General features: G+C 47.8%; 2 protein-coding genes across 2 annotated transcripts; one reads left to right on the top strand and one right to left on the bottom strand.

Moving 5' to 3' along the window:
- Nucleotides 1-774: 774 nt before the first annotated feature.
- Nucleotides 775-2,316, top strand: LOC119305746. Its single transcript, XM_037582185.1, has 2 exons — nt 775-959; nt 1,052-2,316. The coding sequence occupies exon 2, from the start codon at nt 1,098-1,100 to the stop codon at nt 2,211-2,213; it is 1,116 nt and encodes a 371-aa protein (XP_037438082.1). The 5' UTR covers nt 775-959; nt 1,052-1,097; the 3' UTR covers nt 2,214-2,316.
- Nucleotides 2,317-7,262: 4,946 nt separating this feature from the next.
- LOC119310700 lies at nt 7,263-15,057 on the bottom strand. Its single transcript, XM_037586358.1, has 3 exons — nt 14,916-15,057; nt 12,206-13,157; nt 7,263-7,505 (listed from the first exon to the last, which is right to left on the bottom strand). Exons 2-3 carry the CDS (start codon nt 13,116-13,118, stop codon nt 7,387-7,389), a joined length of 1,032 nt encoding a protein of 343 aa, XP_037442255.1. The 5' UTR covers nt 13,119-13,157; nt 14,916-15,057; the 3' UTR covers nt 7,263-7,386.
- Nucleotides 15,058-19,224: the final 4,167 nt, after the last annotated feature.

Here is a 19,224-nt window from a genome sequence, read left to right as displayed (position 1 = left end):
TCTGAATATGATGTTATTTTGTTTGTTAAATATTCTTTAAATATTATTTTGGAAGATATTTAAGTCAAACAAATATTTTTCTTAATTATCCATATCTATTAAACCGTAACTCTGATTTTAACATGTTATATATGAGATTTGAAGAGAAAAATATGTAGAATTTGAACATGATGTTATTTTTACCTATTAAATATTTTAAAATATTATTTTAAAAGCAAACTTGTAACCTATAGGGCACGTCTGTTTTTCTTTCGTACCGCGACGATCTGGATTGCAAATAAACAACCACTAAAATCATAAAGAGACGAAAGAAAACATCGATAACCACACATGAGCACCTCTGAAAAAACTGGCAGGGAAAAAACAACATTCAAACACACTTTGGTTTGTGTGAACACTGAGGCCACTGAGGGTTAGAAGTAGGATAAGCGGCAACATAAAAATGATGCCTCGCTAAAATAAAGGGCATGAACATATTATGGTTATTGGGTTAAGAGTGTGTGTTATTTTTTTCTCCCGTTGCAACGCACGGGCTCTTTTGCCAGTAAATACAAAAGCCAATGGTCAGCCAATCAACGGTCAACCGTGGACCGAACGAACGAAGCCTGAAATCGCGAGCGAGCCGCGACCAAGCAAGCGAAGCACGTTGCTTGATGGGCCGGCCCACGCGAGAGGGCGCGTGAGCGCCAGTTTACCAGCTGGCGCGTCAAGCGCTGTATAGGAGGTCTCCGTCAGATCCTTAAAAAAAAGAGGTCTCCGTCAGACGAGCCGCGCCCCCCATAGAAATCTCGCCGCCCCTCCCCTCCTCCTCCTCCTCCGCCGCCGCCGCCGTCTTCTGTCTGCCCCATTCATCCTGCTAGGCACATCAGGGCTTCCAGAATTGATTCGCGTTCGGTGGGTCTTAGCTAGAGGTAAAATTTGGAATTGGAGGCATACGGGATCTGATTCCGCTGCTGCAGGTAAGAACTTGCAACAACTTTCTACTGAGATTAATCCAGATATATTTGGTTTCAACAACTTTTAGATGTGTATAACTCGTATCTCTTGATAGTCAGGATACTCGACTAGTGCCTCGCCCGGTTAATTTGGCGAGGACGATGAATCGTGAGTTCGCCAACGTCATAGTGCGCGGATCAACCTCAAGCAGTAAATTTTACTCGCTGCTCCGGGTCAACCTCAAGCAGCACCTCTTCCACCGCTCAGCAGCAGCAGCAGAAAAGGCGAGGCCATCGGCGATCCCGAGCTTGGAGCCTCTGCCCGAGCACAAGATCAACTTCTCGACGCCGCCAAACACGGAGGGCACAACGGACTTGCACTTCTTCTCCCTGCTGAAAGGGCAGGCAGAGGGCCGTGTCATGTTCGCCGACCCTTGCGCCAATCCCGTGATGTACGACATTGACATGGACGCCGTCGTTGCCATGCCGGAGACTAACTTCTGCAAACAGAGGGACTCAATCTCCTTGTCCATGACCAGGCCTGGGAGCCAAGACGACGAGCAGCACTATGTCTTGAGCAAAGAACCGGAGAATGTCTTGTTTGAGGTCTTGGAGTACGAGAGGAACGGCTCCGCCAGGGGTCCATCCGCTGGGACTCAACGGAGGTGGCACTGGCAACATCTGCCCTCGCCGCCGATGCGTGGACCGTACCTGCATGACCTCCACATGAGAGCGGTCTTCCACCCCTCCGCGGCGGCGGTGGTCGATGAGACGACTTTGTGTGTGTCGTCTGTGGAAGCCGGAGCCTATGCCTTTGACACGGTGGAAGGTGAGTGGAGGCAGGCTGGAAGCTGGGCGCTGCCCTTCCATGGCGCGGCCAAGTACGTCCCTGAACTCGGCCTCTGGTTTGGCTTCAATGCTACCATTGGCAACACCCACCACTGCCTGGGTGCCTTCGACCTGTCTTCCTGGCCGCCGGTGGAGCACCGCAGCTGGAACTATCTCGATCCGCTGCCCGACGAGTGGTCGACATGGCAGAGGCACCTACTGAACCTTGGCTCAGGCAAGTTCTGCATCGCCACCAGCTTTCAAAATATCGAGTGCCGCACACCATGTAATTCAGCAGGCTACCCTTTACACGGGCTAGATGATGAGATGGTGGTCAATGACCTTACCATCTTGACAGGCGTCGAGGTTGTGCGCTGTGGCGACGGGCTCAAGATGATCAACCACAAGTCTAAACGCCTTGAAGGCATTGAAATCCACTGCGTGCTCTGACCCAAAACTCGTCTGTTTCTTCGGGACTAGATGTGTGTGGGGTTCATTTCTTCTCGAATCGTAATGAAATTATATGCTATGGCCATGAACAAAACTTTGCAGGATGCGCATCTGTCCTCGTATATAAGATTCTCTATTCAGATCTTAAATGACTGAATCAAAATTATCGAAATTTTTTTTGCCTGTGCGCAGCTGGCATTTTACTCATTTACTGTGAATTTTGGGCCCTTGTGCTCACTGATAGATATATAAACTGAAGCCAGGGGTTTGAGCAGGGCTCGCTTCAGTTCTACGATTGAGGTAAGGGCTTTGAGCAGGGCTCAGTTCAGTTCTATGATTCAGAGATTCGAGTAAAAATTACTATCACAAAATTATACATTGAACATCTGCTTCTATATTGCTTTGGCCGAAAGAGATTTTTATTTTACATAGATGCATTGGGTGATACCATTAGTTCTATTTCTTTACCTACTAATAAAGCAGATATTGCTTCTGGTCGTACGTCGCTCGGCGTTTTTGCAAAATAGCCCTTGTAGTTTAGAGTATTCAACCCGCAGTCCATATAAAAGTTAACCGAACCGGTGTGAGATAAAAGAAAAAGAAGAAAAAACCTGCCTCCCGATCTCATCTCGACCTCCGGGCTCGAGCGCATCGCCGCCGGCCGCCCCCCCTCCCCCCCCCCTGCCCCCGCGCCGTCGCCGCGCGCCGCCATCCCAAGGGCCTCGCCCGCCGCGCTCCCCTGGACCCTGAGCGCCGCCGCCCTAGCCACCCTCGAGCCTCCACCAGGTGACCCCAGGCGCCGCTGATCCCGTGTGCTGCTGCTCGAAGCTTCCCCTGCTCGCAACCCTCTCCCTTCCACTCCACGGCGCACGAGGCAGGGGGAACCGGGTGGCGGCTGCGGCATGATCTCCGGTAAGCGGCGGGGCCTAGCGGTAGGGCCGGGATCCGGTGGCGGCGGCAAGCTCCTGTAGATATGCGGGGATCGAGAGAGAGGGATTGAGAGAAAGTGAGGTGCAGGGGAGAGAGATGTGAAGGAGAAGACGAGCATGGGCAGTGGAGCGTAGGAGAGAGAGGGCGGAGGGAAGGAGGAGGATTTCAGTGGAGATCGACTACTGTGAGTGTGTGACGATAACAAGAGGACAGATGGCAGGGGGCTGCCCGTGTGATTGCTCGGGTGATGGCGTCCGGCGTCGGTTCATACCTCGGCGCGCAGCAGCAATCCCTCCCCTCCACCGTCTCCACGTGGTGTAGGCTGCTGCAATCTCGCTATCCCAGCGATGTCCCAGCTGCGCGCCACAGCCAGCCAGCAAGACCACTATGTAGCTCAGGCCCAGAATTGGTCAATTTTATACAGCTGCAATACACAACGACACACAAAGTAGATGCTCCTAGGCTCGATCTTTCTACTGCAACTAAACATACTCGCCCAATACTTATTATTGCACTTTTCTCAACTAAACATACTCTGTCCCGTGAGGAGGATTTCAGGGGAGATCGACTACTGAGTGTGTGACGATAACAAGAGGCTGATATTTGAGCTGGACTCTTGCGAACAACAGGTTCAGGAGCTCCAAGCCAACAACGGCCATTGCCTTGGAAAAGATGTAAGATTTCTACTATCTAGCTTCTGTTACAAGATTTGTTGAAGCCTGTTATTTTCTATGGCAGTCAGTTTTGTTGTAAGAACGAGTAATAGATCTATTGTTCAATTCTTTTTTGAGATAGAATACAAGTTATGTTAAATATTCAATGTTTATTGAACATGACCATAGTGGAAAAGGCTTTAAAGATCAAGAGATGAGATATTTTTTTCCTTTAACAGTTCAATTTCTGAAAAAAAATCAACACAATAGCCGAATTTATTCCAATTTTCACATATAATACTTGCCGCTAAGAACTTATAGGTATATGCTTTCACATGCAGTCCTGTAAATTTATGATCTACATAATGTTGTTTTGATTCTTGGCTTCAGGGAAAAAGGGATAGGTTCAGAAAATATTTATCTAGGATAGATGTATATTTATGTAAGATGATAGATGTACTTACTTGCAAAACTACAGTTTGTTGCAGTTGCTAGGGACTGTAAATTACAATTCTAATTCATTCTTTTGCATTTCAGCCTGTCATTCATTGTTACTTGAATGTTTCTCTTTTTGTTATCTCCCATAGAAGCTTTTTGTTTGTTTTTTCACTGGAACAGCTCTATGCGCCTTGTGAAATTTCTGATGTAGTTTGGAAATATGAGTGAGAACTGCAAGTACGTTGATACTGCCCTCCATGTATCGAATCCAAGGATTTTTTTAATATGTATTCTTTTTGTTAATTTCAAGGGAGGAAGAGAACTCCAGTACTATGGTAATGTTCTTGGTTCTGATTCTCCATGATTGATAATGTTGTTTAGGACCCTAAGCTTTCTCATGGCTGATTTAAATAGGCACAGTTGGTTTAGAAGGAAAGCACTGCTACTAATTTTAGAACTAGGATGTCGTTTTTGACAGCTGTCAGGTATTGCTTATTTGCATTGTAAGATCACAATTCTAAGGTTCATCTTTTTAGTTGTGTAGCATTGCATATTTGGGTCCTTGAATTTTCTCCTCGAAGATCAACACATTTGGTCAGATTTGGCTTATTTAATAATTAGCAAACAATAAATATTGAACATCTATGCAGTGCGACATTTCTTACGGATGGTCAGGTCAACACCGGCAACATCATCTTCATTGTACCAAGGTTCTGCTGCTGCTACAACGGCAACCTCCTACTTCCCGAACATGACCATTGCAACTATCCTTGCTACTGTAAATTTTATTTCTTTTCTTTCCCATAAATTATGGACATATGGGCATTCTGATCAGGTAATGTTCTTCTCTAAGATTTGATATTTGAAGCATGATGTTTGCGATCAGGTAATTTTCCTAGGGTCCTTCAGATGTCGATGTTGATGGAAAATACACATGTTGCATACCTTTTTTGAAATAAGAAATGGATACTAACATTTCACATCATGATATTGTAGTTTATAGTGCTAAGTTTGACTCCTCCATGGTTATAATAATGGACTTACAGTGAGTTGATTTGTAGTTAACTTTGTCATCAAGTGGCTGGCTTTTATCTGAACAATGCAGTCGTGCATTCTCTAGGGAGGCAGAGCAAGTCATTCCTTCTGATTTGAATTTGGGGATTCGATGATTTCTTTCGAATTTATCATGTCTATTTGATCAGCAAACATGAGATGCAAAACATGTTTTTCCAGTAGAAATGAATTCATGGACTGGAACACCTACAGATTTGAAGTTGTATGCTGGATCGACTGCATGTTTTATTCAGGGTTTATCAGTTCATCATTCCCATTAGTTCAGTCATGGTGAGAAACATATGCACGTTTGTATGCCAAAAGCTGTGAATATTTTTTTCTCATAGTGTAAGTAAACTGATGATGCAACACATATTCATCTTGCCTACTGTCAGTCTCATTTTCCTGATCCTACACTTGAGCCGAGAATTCATTGCCCCCTTTTTTTAACAGGCTGCAGTAACGAGTTTGCCACTACTTCAATGGATATAATGGAGCATAGTCGTCATTATGTATGCAAAAGCATGTACCAAAATTTGAATTACCATGGCGCATTTAATTCTTTTGGAGTACTAAACAATCATGCGGCTCTCCACGGATTTAAAATTCATGGTAGGATAATAGGGATGCACTACTTTGTTGGGGGGAGATAATTGGTTGAACGGATAGCGTCGATGCCTTGCAAAGTAACGCAGAGAACAAGCTATCTCGGAATTTCTTCCAAATGCAGCAAGTTGCGAGCAAGCAAAACTATACTCTGTAAATAATCTTCCTGAACCAGAGTTCTTAATTTTCTTTCTATTTTTACCTTTACCTGTACTGGATTTTAATGTACTGAACACTCTCCTTAATCAATGGGAGCAACACCTGATTGCCTTCATATAAAGAAACACAATGTAAACACATACGAGGCGATGTGTAGCTAGCAGGAACAGGAAAAAAATGCTGCTCGAAGCTGAGTGGAAGTGCATGATTTTCTAAAATTATTTTCTTGACAGAAGTTGCTATATTCTCAATATACATCACAGTTTTAATCATCTAAAACCAGAAAATCACTCCTAGAGTTGAGGACGTTCCACCATTATGGCTGCCGTTCATGATTAGAGGGATTGTGATCGAATTGCAATTGTGACTGCGCGGCTGCACGTCCCTTGTCCAACAGTCTCTCACCAGCACACACCTTCCCATCGCTCAATATGTTGGATTGTTATGTACAACTACGAATGCAGATTTTTAAATTTGTGAAACCATAGTCTGAAAGTAGTTTGATCAACCTGCAACCTGTGGTGTTCATTTGAGTGGGCCAACAACCATGATTTTCTGTTTCACCATTTTACCTCACTCTCCTTAAATACGAGGGCACAAACATCGAGTTCTGCAACACGCGAAAAAAGTAGATGAGTGGCAGCATGGTTTGGATGTCATGTTAAAATAGAGGATGTGGACGTTGGGAGTGAGGGATCATCAATGCTTATTGGTTAACGAGCATGTGTTTTTTTCTCCCGTTGCAACGCACGGGCCCTTTTGCTAGTATATACAACCCATGGAACATGCGTCAGGACAACAGGGCTGGGCTTCTTTCTAATGACCGCAGCCTGATCCGCACGCAATCGGCAGGAGAGCCTCCAGTTGTGAAACTACAGTCACACCCTCATCAGTGCCAATGGTGACGTCGGGCCATTCACCTCGACAGACAATCTGAACTCTGAAGCAATGTCCCTTGAATCACTTCCAGGATCGACATTTCATATCTAGGGTTCCTAATTTCCCCCAGGTTACGAACTACGCCGTTTCATGTCCCGCAAGTCTGCTAATCAAAATCGATCACTATTTTCCAAGCAATCACAATTCCTGTGCCTACCGTTACACACATGTAATTTTAATCCTATCTGCCAAGCCCCATAAATACAACAGTCACCTCTACCAAATACCAATATGGGAGCAAGGTGAGTTCTCAGCTCAAACACACAGGATATATATTAGTCACGTTTCACCCGCAGATGTGCCGACCATCCTTACATCAGCAATGTTAATACTTTTTTTTAACCACACATCGCCCCTTTTCATTAATGAATAACGGAAATACATCAGTGCAAGCTTCAGTCCATCGCACCATCATCTTGAGCAGCAGCACAGATACACATCATGTTCTTCGCATTCTCCCTGAGCATCATTGCCCCACGCCACATTGCCTCCTCGTCATCACTCTTCAGCAAACCTGCCCCATATGAAATACACATGAAGAGAACACCGCCAAAAAGGGATTTTAGGAAATTTAAACTCAAAGGTTGCTTCATTGCGACAGTTCCAAATGGCCCAGCATATAGCTGCGAGACCAAAACTGTAGAATTTTCCGGACTTATTTGCTGAACTTCAACTGTCCCCTTCGTCCTCTCGTCACATTAGGTGGCTGGAGGTTGGAGTCCTTGCCTGGACGCTTTGGACCGTTCGCAATAAGCTTGTGATCCAGCGTTCTCCTCTTTGTCGCGCTACTGATGCTCTCTACAAATTCTCGGGTTTCTTGCAGCTTTGGCGGCCGCTTAGCCGCCCCCTGGATCGGGACGCCATCTCAGCCTTCATCGCCGATCTCCGCTCGATGGCCGTCCGCCTATCGCCACCGCCCCCGCCGCCTCCGCCGGAGCCTGACTAGATCGCCTGCGCTGGACAGGCTTTGTTTTTTCTCTTTCTTCTGGGCTTGTTGAGTTGTGCCCTCAGCAGAACCTTTATACTTTGTTGTGGTACTTGGGTGGTGTGTGTGTGGACCTGTTGTGGTTGTATGTCTTCTGGCGGTTTGCTTTATTTATAAAGCGGGGCGAAAGCCTTTTTCGGTAAACTATAGAATTCACTCCCATCAGGTAAAAACTGTAGTACCACGATTTTTTTTTTTTGAAACAGAGGCAAAAGCTTTGCCTTTTTCATTAATAGAGAAGAAGATAGTTGCCTGGTTAATTACAGGAAAACCGTGTGAAAACCGGTACATCAAGGGTCAAACCCACACACAGACCCGACAAGCCAACAAGGACCCCGCAGATGGCGCGCTACAAAAGCCATCCCGCGAAACAACATGCGGACTACTCCCAGAATAATAAGCACATGAGAGGAAGGCACATACTAATGGCTAACATCATGACATGCGGTCCCCACGCCCGAGGCGACGCCTGCCAGTTGGTTGACATTCTTGATCTTCACTGCATTGACAAGGTGAATCAACCCTTGGGTGATCGCAGGCACGGCAGAAAGGCTTTTGACCAGCTCGATGAAGACGTGTAAAGTGTTTTGGCCCTCAAATGCCGATGCGCATCCCTTTGCAATGCCCCACACCTCATTGGAGGCAGAAGTAGGAAGGCTAAGCTCGGTGGCCACCTTGTCAAACAAGGCCATAGACTTGACCGACGCATGCTGCCCTGCAGACTCCACGGCAGCAACATACCCTGAGGGCGCCAACCCAACCTTGTCGCCAATGTCATCAACACCTTTGCTCCCATCTTTTGGTAGCGTCAAACCATGAACGGCAGTGCCTAAGGAGCAAGGTCCCTGCAAGGAGGCTGGGCTCAACCCACGCTCACCATCAGACACCTCCGCCTGCTCCAAGAGGTCGGACGCACGTGCCAACCACAGGCACAAAGAGTCCTCCAGCTTGCGCAGCGGGCGGAGCGCAAACTCAACCAAGCTTTGCAGCTCCGCACGAAATGAGACAAGCATAGCATCATCAGATGTCGCAACACCCTGATCAATAGAACCTTCGCTTGGAGCTTCAACAATCCTTGCAGACTCAGGAGCTTGCACACACATTGCGGGAGCAACAACCGAAGCCCAAGAGCGCCCATCTGAGGAAGGGCGAGGTGGAGCTGGGGGGTCACGCACACAGTGGCGAACAGCTTCGACGGAGGAGTGACGCAGAGAACAGTCCCTCTCACGGTGTCCAGAGCGAAGGCAAGTGAGGCATCGAAACGGGTCGCGGCAGGACGCAACCTTGTGGTCCAGAGCCAAGCAACGGAAACATCGACCACGGGTTCTCCTCTTGAATGTGTCGGCTTGCACAGACCTCGCATCATGAAAGGTCGGGGACGTGGAAGACTTGCTGCAAGGCACATGACGGGGACGACGCCTTCGTCCGACGTAAATCCAGGGACCATCCCCAGGTTGTGCGACCACAACTTCCGCCTGATCACAAGGATAGCAGCAAGCAGTCGACGCACCAACCGCACCAGAGCATGAGCCTTCGACAACAGACGTTGCCGTCTTCGGTGCGCCAGGTCCCCTTTGCCAGAATCGCCGTTGTCACGATCCTCGCCTGAACCCTGGCCATCTGCATCGCCCAGAGATGCCCACGGCCCCGCATGAGCAACATTGGCGTCAACAGAGCACAGGGAATACTGGGAGGCAGCCGGCGGCGACCGTGGAGCAAGCTCCTCCTCTCCGTCGTCATTGTCGTCCTCCTCCTCGCCAGCGGAGCTCCAGAGGGGCGGCGGTGGCACTACCGACATCACCAGATCGGGAGGAAGTTTGCCCACATCCTTGAGAAGAGAGCAACATGGCAAGCGCTTCATGGTGCAGGGAACGATGGTCGGCGGCAGATGGGCCAGCTCCACACTCCCCTCGCCATCGACGGTGGAGCACCGGGAGCCAGGCCTAGCCCTGAGCAGCACCCCCATCACATCGTCAGGAGCATCGCTCCGGACAGCCGGAGGCAACCGAGAGACGGGATCCAGATCCGCCTGATCTGGATCGAGCGGGGGAGGGGTGATGGGGATCGACGCCGGTGGCTCCGGCAGCTGGCTGGAGGAGGCGCCGGCCAAGGTGGCGGGTGACGGAGCTGGGAAGCTCGTCGCTGCAGCCTTCGAGGAGCACGAGCGGGAGACCTGCGCACTCCGCCGGCCACCGTTCTCCTGCCGCATCCTACAGGCTGGGGGTAGCGGCCGCGAGCGCGGGAGCACGCGAGGCGCCGGTAGGGTGGCCGGCGGGGCCGGGGTGGCCGCCGCCGGTGGGGGCTGGTTGAGGGGCGCGGGGTCGGGGTCGCGAGAGAGCCGTTGCATTGTATAGTACCACAAATAAAACTGCCAAATGTTGTTAGGGCACAACTCGGTGCCAAAGACTAATCTCACAGTTCTCCAAACCACCCTAGCCAATGGGCATAAGAAGAAGAGATGCTGGGACATCTCTCTCTTGCTGCAAAAAGAGCAGCGCGGATTCCCCGTCCAATTTCTCCTGCTCATAGCATCCCTGGTCAACACGGCATATTGAAAAAGTTGCCAAAGGAAGATATGGATTTTAGAAGGAATTTTAGCTTTCCAAATCCACTTAAAACCACAACCCGTGATATTTCTCTCTATGTGTTCATACATCAACTTAGTAGTAAAAGTCTGCTTGGGGCCCAAAGCCTAAACAATCTTATCAGGATCAGAGGTAATATCCAGCCCAACAATAAAAGAGCACATCTGCAGTCTAGCAATATTACCAGAACCAAGAAGCACATCCCTACCAGCCATATAGCACTCTTTTACTTTCATAATAGCCTTCCAAATAGGGGAATCAGAGAATCTGCTTTTGACCGTGGCCACAGAATCTCTCTGAAGACATTTCGCTTTAACTATATCTTGCCAAAAACCATCTTGAGTATCAAGTTTCCACCACCACTTGTTAAGTACACTGATATTTTGTTTCTGGAGGTCCTTGACTATTTCATTGATCTATCACACTTGTCTCTGTTTCACGTATGCCGTCCTTCTACTTATATCTTTTTATTGAGGAAGACTAGGCTCATTCCAAATCCTATAGGTGTCTTGTATGATATTGCACTCAGCAAGAGGCCCTGCGCATGTAAATTGTCTACAGAATGAAGACTATAGTGTCCTGGGATTCCTGTAAATTATCACTCTGGGCATATAAATTATGTGAACACTGTATTATCGCTCCAGAACCAACAGCCCATACACGTATAGTAGAGGGTATTAATTAGCTAAAGCAGGCAATGAACAAAAAACAGTTCTATAAAATTCCGCTACATGCACGCTGAACAATGTATAGATACTACAAAATGCTAAACAAGAACGATCAGAGTCAAGGACCAAAGTTACCACCAGACGGATTCATAGCGGCGGCCTCATAACACGATGAAAAGAAGAACCAGTGAAATAAACTCACCAAAAAACAAGCGCATCAAAGCAGGATAATTAATACTCACTCGGTCCGGGTTTATTGAGCCCCCTGTGGCCTGTACTATAGTGTCAAACTTTGAGCATAAATAGTTAATTAATAAAATATAAACTAGTTTAAGTCACAAAATCACATGGTGGGAATACTCTTCGAAGCAGGGAGCATACCCAAACAGTTCACTGCCACAAAGAATCGCGGGTGTGGTCTGCTGGGGCCAAGGCGGGCGCGCATTCTACACTCGAGATAAAGGTAGGAGAAAGGACGGAGAAATCCTCAAGATGAAGTTTTACTAGTTGACTCAAGCGCAGAGGTAAAAAAACTAAAAATATATGCTAGAATTTAAGCAGATAGCATGACCAATAATTTTAATTTATAATTTTTTACCAAAAACAATATTCCATAAAGAAAGATGCACCATGATGCTTTCATTTCTTCTTGCAGCCATCAATTGCCTATTTGACTATTTCAACCATGGAGATAAAAGCTAAGCAAATATATTCATTCACATCTGATGAGAAAAACCATGGAAGGATCAATCCAATAACAGTGACACATAGATAAGTTTTCCTCAGAGCACGCAGTGGATTCTATTGTCCTCCAAACTGTAACATTCAGACTTGTGCTTGATGATCTGGAAACCATTGACATCGCGCACCACCTCCACACCGGTCAAGATGGTAAGCTCATCGACCGCACCATCAAGTGGTGCGCACGAGGTGTGCCTCAAGAGATTCCGAAAGCTGGTGGCGATGCAGAACTTACCTGAGCCCATGTTTAGCAGGTGCCTCTGCCGTGGCAAGCACTCATCCGGCAGGCGGCTGAGATAGCTCCAGGAGTGCCGCACCACCGGTTGCCTGGAGGAATCGAAGTCAAAAGCACGCAGGCAATGGTTGGGGTTGCCAATGGCATCGTCGAGGCCAAACCAGAGGCCAAACTCAGGGACATACTCTGCCGCACCATGGACGGGCAGCACCCAGCTGCCAGCCTGTCTCCACTCGCGGGTTACCGTGTCAAAGAAGGCGCAGGCTCCGGCATCCACGGATGAGGCACATATTGTGGTGGCATCCAACACGACCGCTGCAGAGGGAGCACAAACTTTGCTGTTGCCGCCAGGCAAGCACTGCGGAAACAATGGCGGGCAGGGCAGAGGTCGCCAGTACCAAGGCGGTTTGCTCAGATCAGTTGTCCTGGTATATTTCAAGACCTCAAACAAGCCACCGTCCTCTCCTTTGCCTATGACATACAGCTCGTGGTATTCTTGGCCATAGCCCCGCCGAGTGATGGACAGGGAGATTGAGTCGCTCTGCTTACAGAAGTTGGCTTGGGGCATGCCAAAGACAAAGTCCGTGCTAGTGTCGTACATCATCGTGTGGACGTTAGGGCTGACGAACATGACAGAGCCCTCCCCCTGCCCTTTCAGCAGGGAGAAGAAATGTCTGGCCGTTAAATCGGCCATGTTAGGCAGTGATGAGAAGTTGATGTTCGTCTTGGGCAGACGCTGCTTGGGGCTCCCTTTCAACATGGTGGATAACCATCCCTTCTTATTGGCTTCTGCTTTTTGGGCAGCTTCTGTTGAAGGGTAGAAGAGATGCTCCATGAGGTTGATACGGCGCAGGGAATAAACTCCCTTGGGGTAATTGTGTACTATCATATTCGCAAACTGACGATTCATCATCCTCGAGAATTTAACACACCCAGTAGTTGAATATCGTGGCTATCAAAAGGAAAAAGTTAGTACAGTAGCATTAACACTTGTCGAAAACTAAAATATCAGGATTACTCTAAATAGAAAGATCAAAGGGTCTGTCTAGTTACTGCAAATCTAAGTGACTCAATCAACATAAAAAGGAAAAGCAAAAGAAAAAGGAAAATACCTGCATGAATCTCCGAGTAAAATCAATGACATAGGACTTACACTTTGATGTGCAATACTTAGGGCACATCTAGACGTGCTCTAGCAAAACCGAAGATCAAGGGTGTGTTTGATTGAAGAATGTGAGTGCTACATATAAATTTTGTCAAATTATATTTCCATCTAGTATCATATTTTATCTTTTGTAACTAACTAACATTTTCATGCTACTTCTCTCTTCCAGAACAAAGACAAAAGGGGGAAATATATCAATGTGCCTATTGCCAACTTTGATTAGATGGAGTTCATATTTCAGGATAAGCATGCTACCGGAGAGTTCACGGTCCTTCAAACACCCTATGACCGTGTTCATGCCCGTGACAAGGATTTTATTGGTGATACCGAGAAGAAAATATGAGTGATGTTAAGGTTGATCCTGCAACACATTATGATTCAGATTGTGTTCTTGACGACACCACTAATGAATGCTCGTCTTCGAAGCGTCCTAGAGGTGGCAAACGTGATAAAGGTAAGTGGGTGAAGTGTGATGAGAGCGCAGCTCAAGACATGACGCGGTCTCTGCGTGATATGTCGGATACTATGCGTTCCACACACGTACCAACCCGAATGAGAATTTATTCAAAATAATTGATGACATTGAAGAATACCCTCTCTTCATCCGACTTGCGCTACAGACATCTGTGGCCACCAATGAACAAGTGGCTTCCATGTTGAAGGGGAGACCGATGGCTGCTATTCAAGAGTTTGGGTGCTGGATCGGTGATAACTAGCTTTCCTGAATACGTTCCCGTTGCTCCTGCTGTGTGATTCATTTCACTGCGAACTTTCAGGATTATTTTGTATGTCTTCCGGCATCGTCTCCTAGGGAGATAATGACCGTGCCTCCTCATGCAGGCATGTAACGATGTCACAGAGTTATTCATTCCTGAACAATAAGCTTTTTACTCAGATTCTTTATCAGTCAGTGTGTTAAATTAATCATCATAAAGCTGCGCTGAATTTTTGCATGACTATTTACAACTTGATCTGCTTATAGCTGTTTCTCTGTTTCACTGTTTTTTCAAGGTATTGTAGTGATGATGCACTTGTTATAAGCTACTCCCTCCGTCCCAAAATTCTTGTCTTAAATTTGTCTAGATACGGACGTATCTAATACTAAAATGTGACTTGATACATCCGTATTTAACAAATCTAGGACAAGAATTTTGGGATATTTGGATCCTATCAAGACGAGCTAGCTTGCCCTCGACACAGGCAAACGGCTAGCTGCTGGCTCTTGCCAGCAACGGCACTGAACCAAACGGGCAGCTAAGGCAAAGATAGCCCAGCCGAGCTAAGCTAGCTCAGCTATAGGCAAGCTGGGCAACACAACCAAACGCACCCTAATGGTTTGGCGAGAAGGACAAGAATCGAAAGCTCATACCTGCACCACCAAAATCTAATGTAATTTTGTGTGCCACCCGTACAAATTTCACATCTAGGGCCGTCGTCGGTACGAGAACTAATCCTACAAGCGTTTCCCTGTGGTAGGAGCTGTGAGCCACGGGCGCAGATCGCATACAGAGGAAAGGTTAGGCTGGGAGAGGTTCGGATGAATACCTGAAGCTGGCGCCCGGATCTGACAAGCCGGCGCCTGGAAAGTGGGGTAGAAAGGCGGCGGAGGAGGGGAGGGGAGGGGAGGCGAGGCGAGGCGAGATTTCGAAGGGACCTAGATTGTTCTCGTGGCCGAAGTTTTCTTAAGGCCGCGAATAACTGCCAAACTTCAGCTCCGGAGGTGGGATCGGTCGAACGGTTGTTCCCCACGGGAGATCGATCGATCGGTCGAACGATTTTAGTTCTCTTTTTTTCCAGAAAATTATTACGATTTTAGTTTCTTTTAGTTTTATTACGATTTTAGAGCATCCACACCTGTGCGCCTCAAACCGGCCTCATACGCGCGGGCGGGCCCCGGTCATGATTTTTTAACCCAGATTGCTCGTTAAATCGGCCTCAAATGTCCGGACTGACCGGCACCCCTCATATCAAGACCAAATATGAGACGGATATGGGGCGCCCGCCACGTCAGACCCGACAGTACAACCTCATCTCCAATTGCATCAAATCCACCAAACCCTTCCTCCTCCCCCCGTCGCCCTCCAAGCTTTCCCACGCCCGAGCCCTCGCCATCCTCCACCCTTGCTCCCCATCCTCACCACCTGTCCCGTCCCTGACCGTCGCGACGGAGACACAGTCCGCCTCGTCCGTCGGTGTCTCTTCGTCGGCTCCGTCTTGCAAGGTGGAGAACGTGGCTGAAAAGTTGCGGCGACGCCGACAACGAGAGAGGGAGGCGGCGGCGACGGAGGGAGATTTAGACATGGTGGAGCAACTGTCTCCTCCACCGCGCCCGGACCCCCGCAATCTTCTATCCAAGCGCCGATGTGAATTACGATGTCCGACCCTGTTGGGACAGAGGAGGATTCAACGACATGCTGAGCCATTCCGGAGAGCTTTCCGCCGACGCAGATGCCGGCGGTCAACGTATGTGACTCGCCCAACTCGTTCGGGCGTGGATGAGCATGGGCAACGGCTCCGCCCGGGCTATCCTCAACATGTTCGACGGAATGACAGAAGAAGAGTCAAGGCGTTTTCTTTACTCCTGTTCGATCAAATTTTTGCATAGATCACTAGTTCATTTGGCACATGATGAATGCTTGCAAACCATGACCGTGTAGGAGGCGTTCTTGTCGAACATGATCAATGACAATGAAGATTCGACCATAATGAAGTATGAATTGGAGGGAACCACCGCATTTGAAGTTGGTGCAACATTCGATCCCAATCCGAGCAGGAAGAAGAAGACCAAGACGACAAAGGCAAGAGATCGGCATTCTCAAGATTTGAGGACATCTTGTTGGTCAAAGCTTGATTGACCACAACAATGGATCCAATATGCAGCACAGAGCAAAAGAGGAACACACATTGGGAGAAGATTTGGAATGAGTATCACGAACAAAAGAAGTATGTGGAGTCGCATCATATCATGACACCCGCAATGTGGCATCTCTCCAACATCGATGGGGGGTCATTCAAGGGGAAGTGAACAAGTACGTCGGCTACTACTCACAAGTGATCAAACACCCTCAAAGTGGTATGGGAGTGGCAACTCACGTAAGCTCAATTTCTTCATCTTGTCGTCATTTGCATTCTCGTGCTCATACATATGTTGTTTGCTAGACGATGACGGCGGCCACTTTGTATAACAAGGTGGAGAAGAAGCCATTTGCTTTTAGCCATTGTTGGATCATCTTGAATGGCAAGCCGAAGTGGAATCAAGTTGTGGCCGATCTCAAGTCCGACAAGAAGAGGAACGATGGCCACTAGTAGAAAACAGGGCTTGGGTTTTTGCCAGATCAGAGCAACAGTCTCGGTCGTGTTATGAATCGGGACTAATGGGAGCATCGGTCCCGGTTTGAGCGGCCAAGACGCCGACCGGGCCTCGGCAGGCACCAGTCCCGGTTCGGCTGGGACCTTTAGTCCCGGTTCCAGACACCAACCGGGACTAAAGGGCCTCACTCCTGGCAAAACTCCTTTAGTCCCGGTTGGTGTCTGGAACGGGGACTAAAGGTCAGTCTTTAGTCCCACCATCCGGGACTAAAAAGATGCATATACATATGCTCGCCCCTGCCCGCTCACTCCTCTGTTTTTTGGCCGGCCGGTGTGTGGGAGGTGTGTGCTACTCTATTCTCACCTCCTATGCACATGAGGTATTCGATGAAATGCCTGAGCCACACTTAAGCTTTCTCCTCTCCAAGCTCGACCTCCAAGCTGCATTTTGCCCAAGATTTGTCTAGGTTTGGTGTGAACCAACTATCCAAGTGTTCTAAAATGTTAGCAACTTCATTAATTCATCTCTCACTGCTAGTTTAGCTCATTTCAAATGCTCTAGAAGTAAAGTGGTGTGTGGGTTTTGTTGGGAAACGTAGCATGGAAAACAAAAAAATTATGCGCTCACGCAAAGATCTATCCATGGAGATGCATAGCAACGAGGGGGAGAGTGTGTCTATGTACCCTTGTAGACTGAAAGCGAAAGCGTTTGACAACATGGTTGATGTAGTCGAACTTCTTCTAGCTCCGACCTTGATCAAGCACCAAACATACGACATCTCCGAGTTCTGCACATGTTCAGCTCGGTGACGTCCCTCACCTTCTTGATCCAGCAAGGTGTCGAGGTAGTAGATGAGTTCCGTCAGCATGATGGCATGGTGACGGTGATGGTGAAGTGATTCTCACAAGGCTTCGCCTAAGCATCGCGGAACTATGATCGGGGGTGTAAACTGTGGAGGGGGGCGCCGCACACGGCTAACAATTGATGTTGTGTGTTCTAGGCGCCCCCCTCCCACATATATATGAAGGAAATATGCCCTAGAAACAATAATAAAGTTATTATTTATTTCCTTATATCATGATAAATGTTTACTATTCATGCTAGAATTGTATTAACCGGAAACATAATACATGTGTGAATACATAGACAAACATAGTGTCACTAGTATGCCTCCACTTGACTAGCTCGTTGATCAAAGATGGTTGTGTTTCCTAGCCATGGACATGAGTTGTCATTTGATTAACGGGATCACATCATTAGGAGAATGGTGTGATTGACTTGACCCATTCCGTTAGCTTAGCACTTGATCGTTTAGTATGTTGCTATTGCTTTCTTCATGACTTATACATGTTCCTATGACTATGAGATTATGCAACTCCCGTTTACCGGAGGAACACTTTGTGTGCTACCAAATGTCACAATGTAAAATGGGTGATTATAAAGGAGCTCTACAGGTGTCTCTGAAGGTACATGTTGAGTTGGCGTATTTCGAGATTAGGATTTGTCACTCCGATTGTCGGAGAGGTATCTCTGGGCCCACTCGGTAATGCACATCACTATAAGCCTTGCAAGCAATGTATCTAATGAGTTAGTTGCAGGACGATGCATTACATAACGAGTAAAGAGACTTGCCGGTAACGAGATTGAACTAGGTATTGAGATACCAACGATCGAATCTCGGGCAAGTAACATACCGATGACAAAGGGAACAATGTATGTTGTTATGCGGTCTAACCGATAAAGATCTTCGTAGAATATGTAGGAGCCAATATGAGCATCCAGGTTCCGCTATTGGTTATTGACCGAAGACGTGTCTCGGTCATGTCTACATAGTTCTCGAACCCGTAGGGTCCGCACGCTTAAAGTTCGATGACGATCGGTATTATGAGTTTTTGTGTTTTGATGTACTGAAGGTAGTTCGGAGTCCCAGATATGATCATGGACATGACGAGGAGTCTCGAAATGGTCGAGACGTAAAGATTGATATATTGGATGACTATGTTCGGACACCGGAATGGTTTTGGGTGGTTTCAGGCATATACCAGAGTACCGGGGGATTACCGGAACCCCCTGGGGGGTTAATGGGCCTCATGGGCCCTAAGTGGAGAAGAGGAGGGGCGGCCAGGGCAGGTCGCGCTCCCCCTCCCCCTCTAGTCCGAATAGGACAAGGAGGGGGGCGGCACCCCCCCTTTCCTTCCTCTCCTCTCTCCCTTCCACCCCCCTCCTACTCCAACTAGAAAAAGGAGGGAGTCCTACTCCCGGTGGGAGTAGGACTCCTCCCTGGCGCGCCTCCTCCTGGCCAGCCGCCCCCTCCCCCTTGATCCTTTATATACGGGGGCAGGGGGGCACCTCTAGACACAACATTGATCATTGATCTCTTAACCGTGTACGGTGCCCCCCTCCACCATATTCCACCTCGGTAATATCGTAGCGATGCTTAGGCGAAGCCCTGCGTGATACGTCTCCAACGTATCTACTTTTCCAAACACTTTTGCCCTCGTTTTGGACTCTAACTTGCATGATTTGAATGAAACTAACCCGGAC

This window comes from Triticum dicoccoides, chromosome 5B (genome assembly GCF_002162155.2).
Source record: "Triticum dicoccoides isolate Atlit2015 ecotype Zavitan chromosome 5B, WEW_v2.0, whole genome shotgun sequence".
In the NCBI taxonomy this organism is placed as follows: Eukaryota; Viridiplantae; Streptophyta; class Magnoliopsida; order Poales; family Poaceae; genus Triticum; species Triticum dicoccoides.
This window is presented reverse-complemented; position numbering and strand designations above follow the sequence as displayed.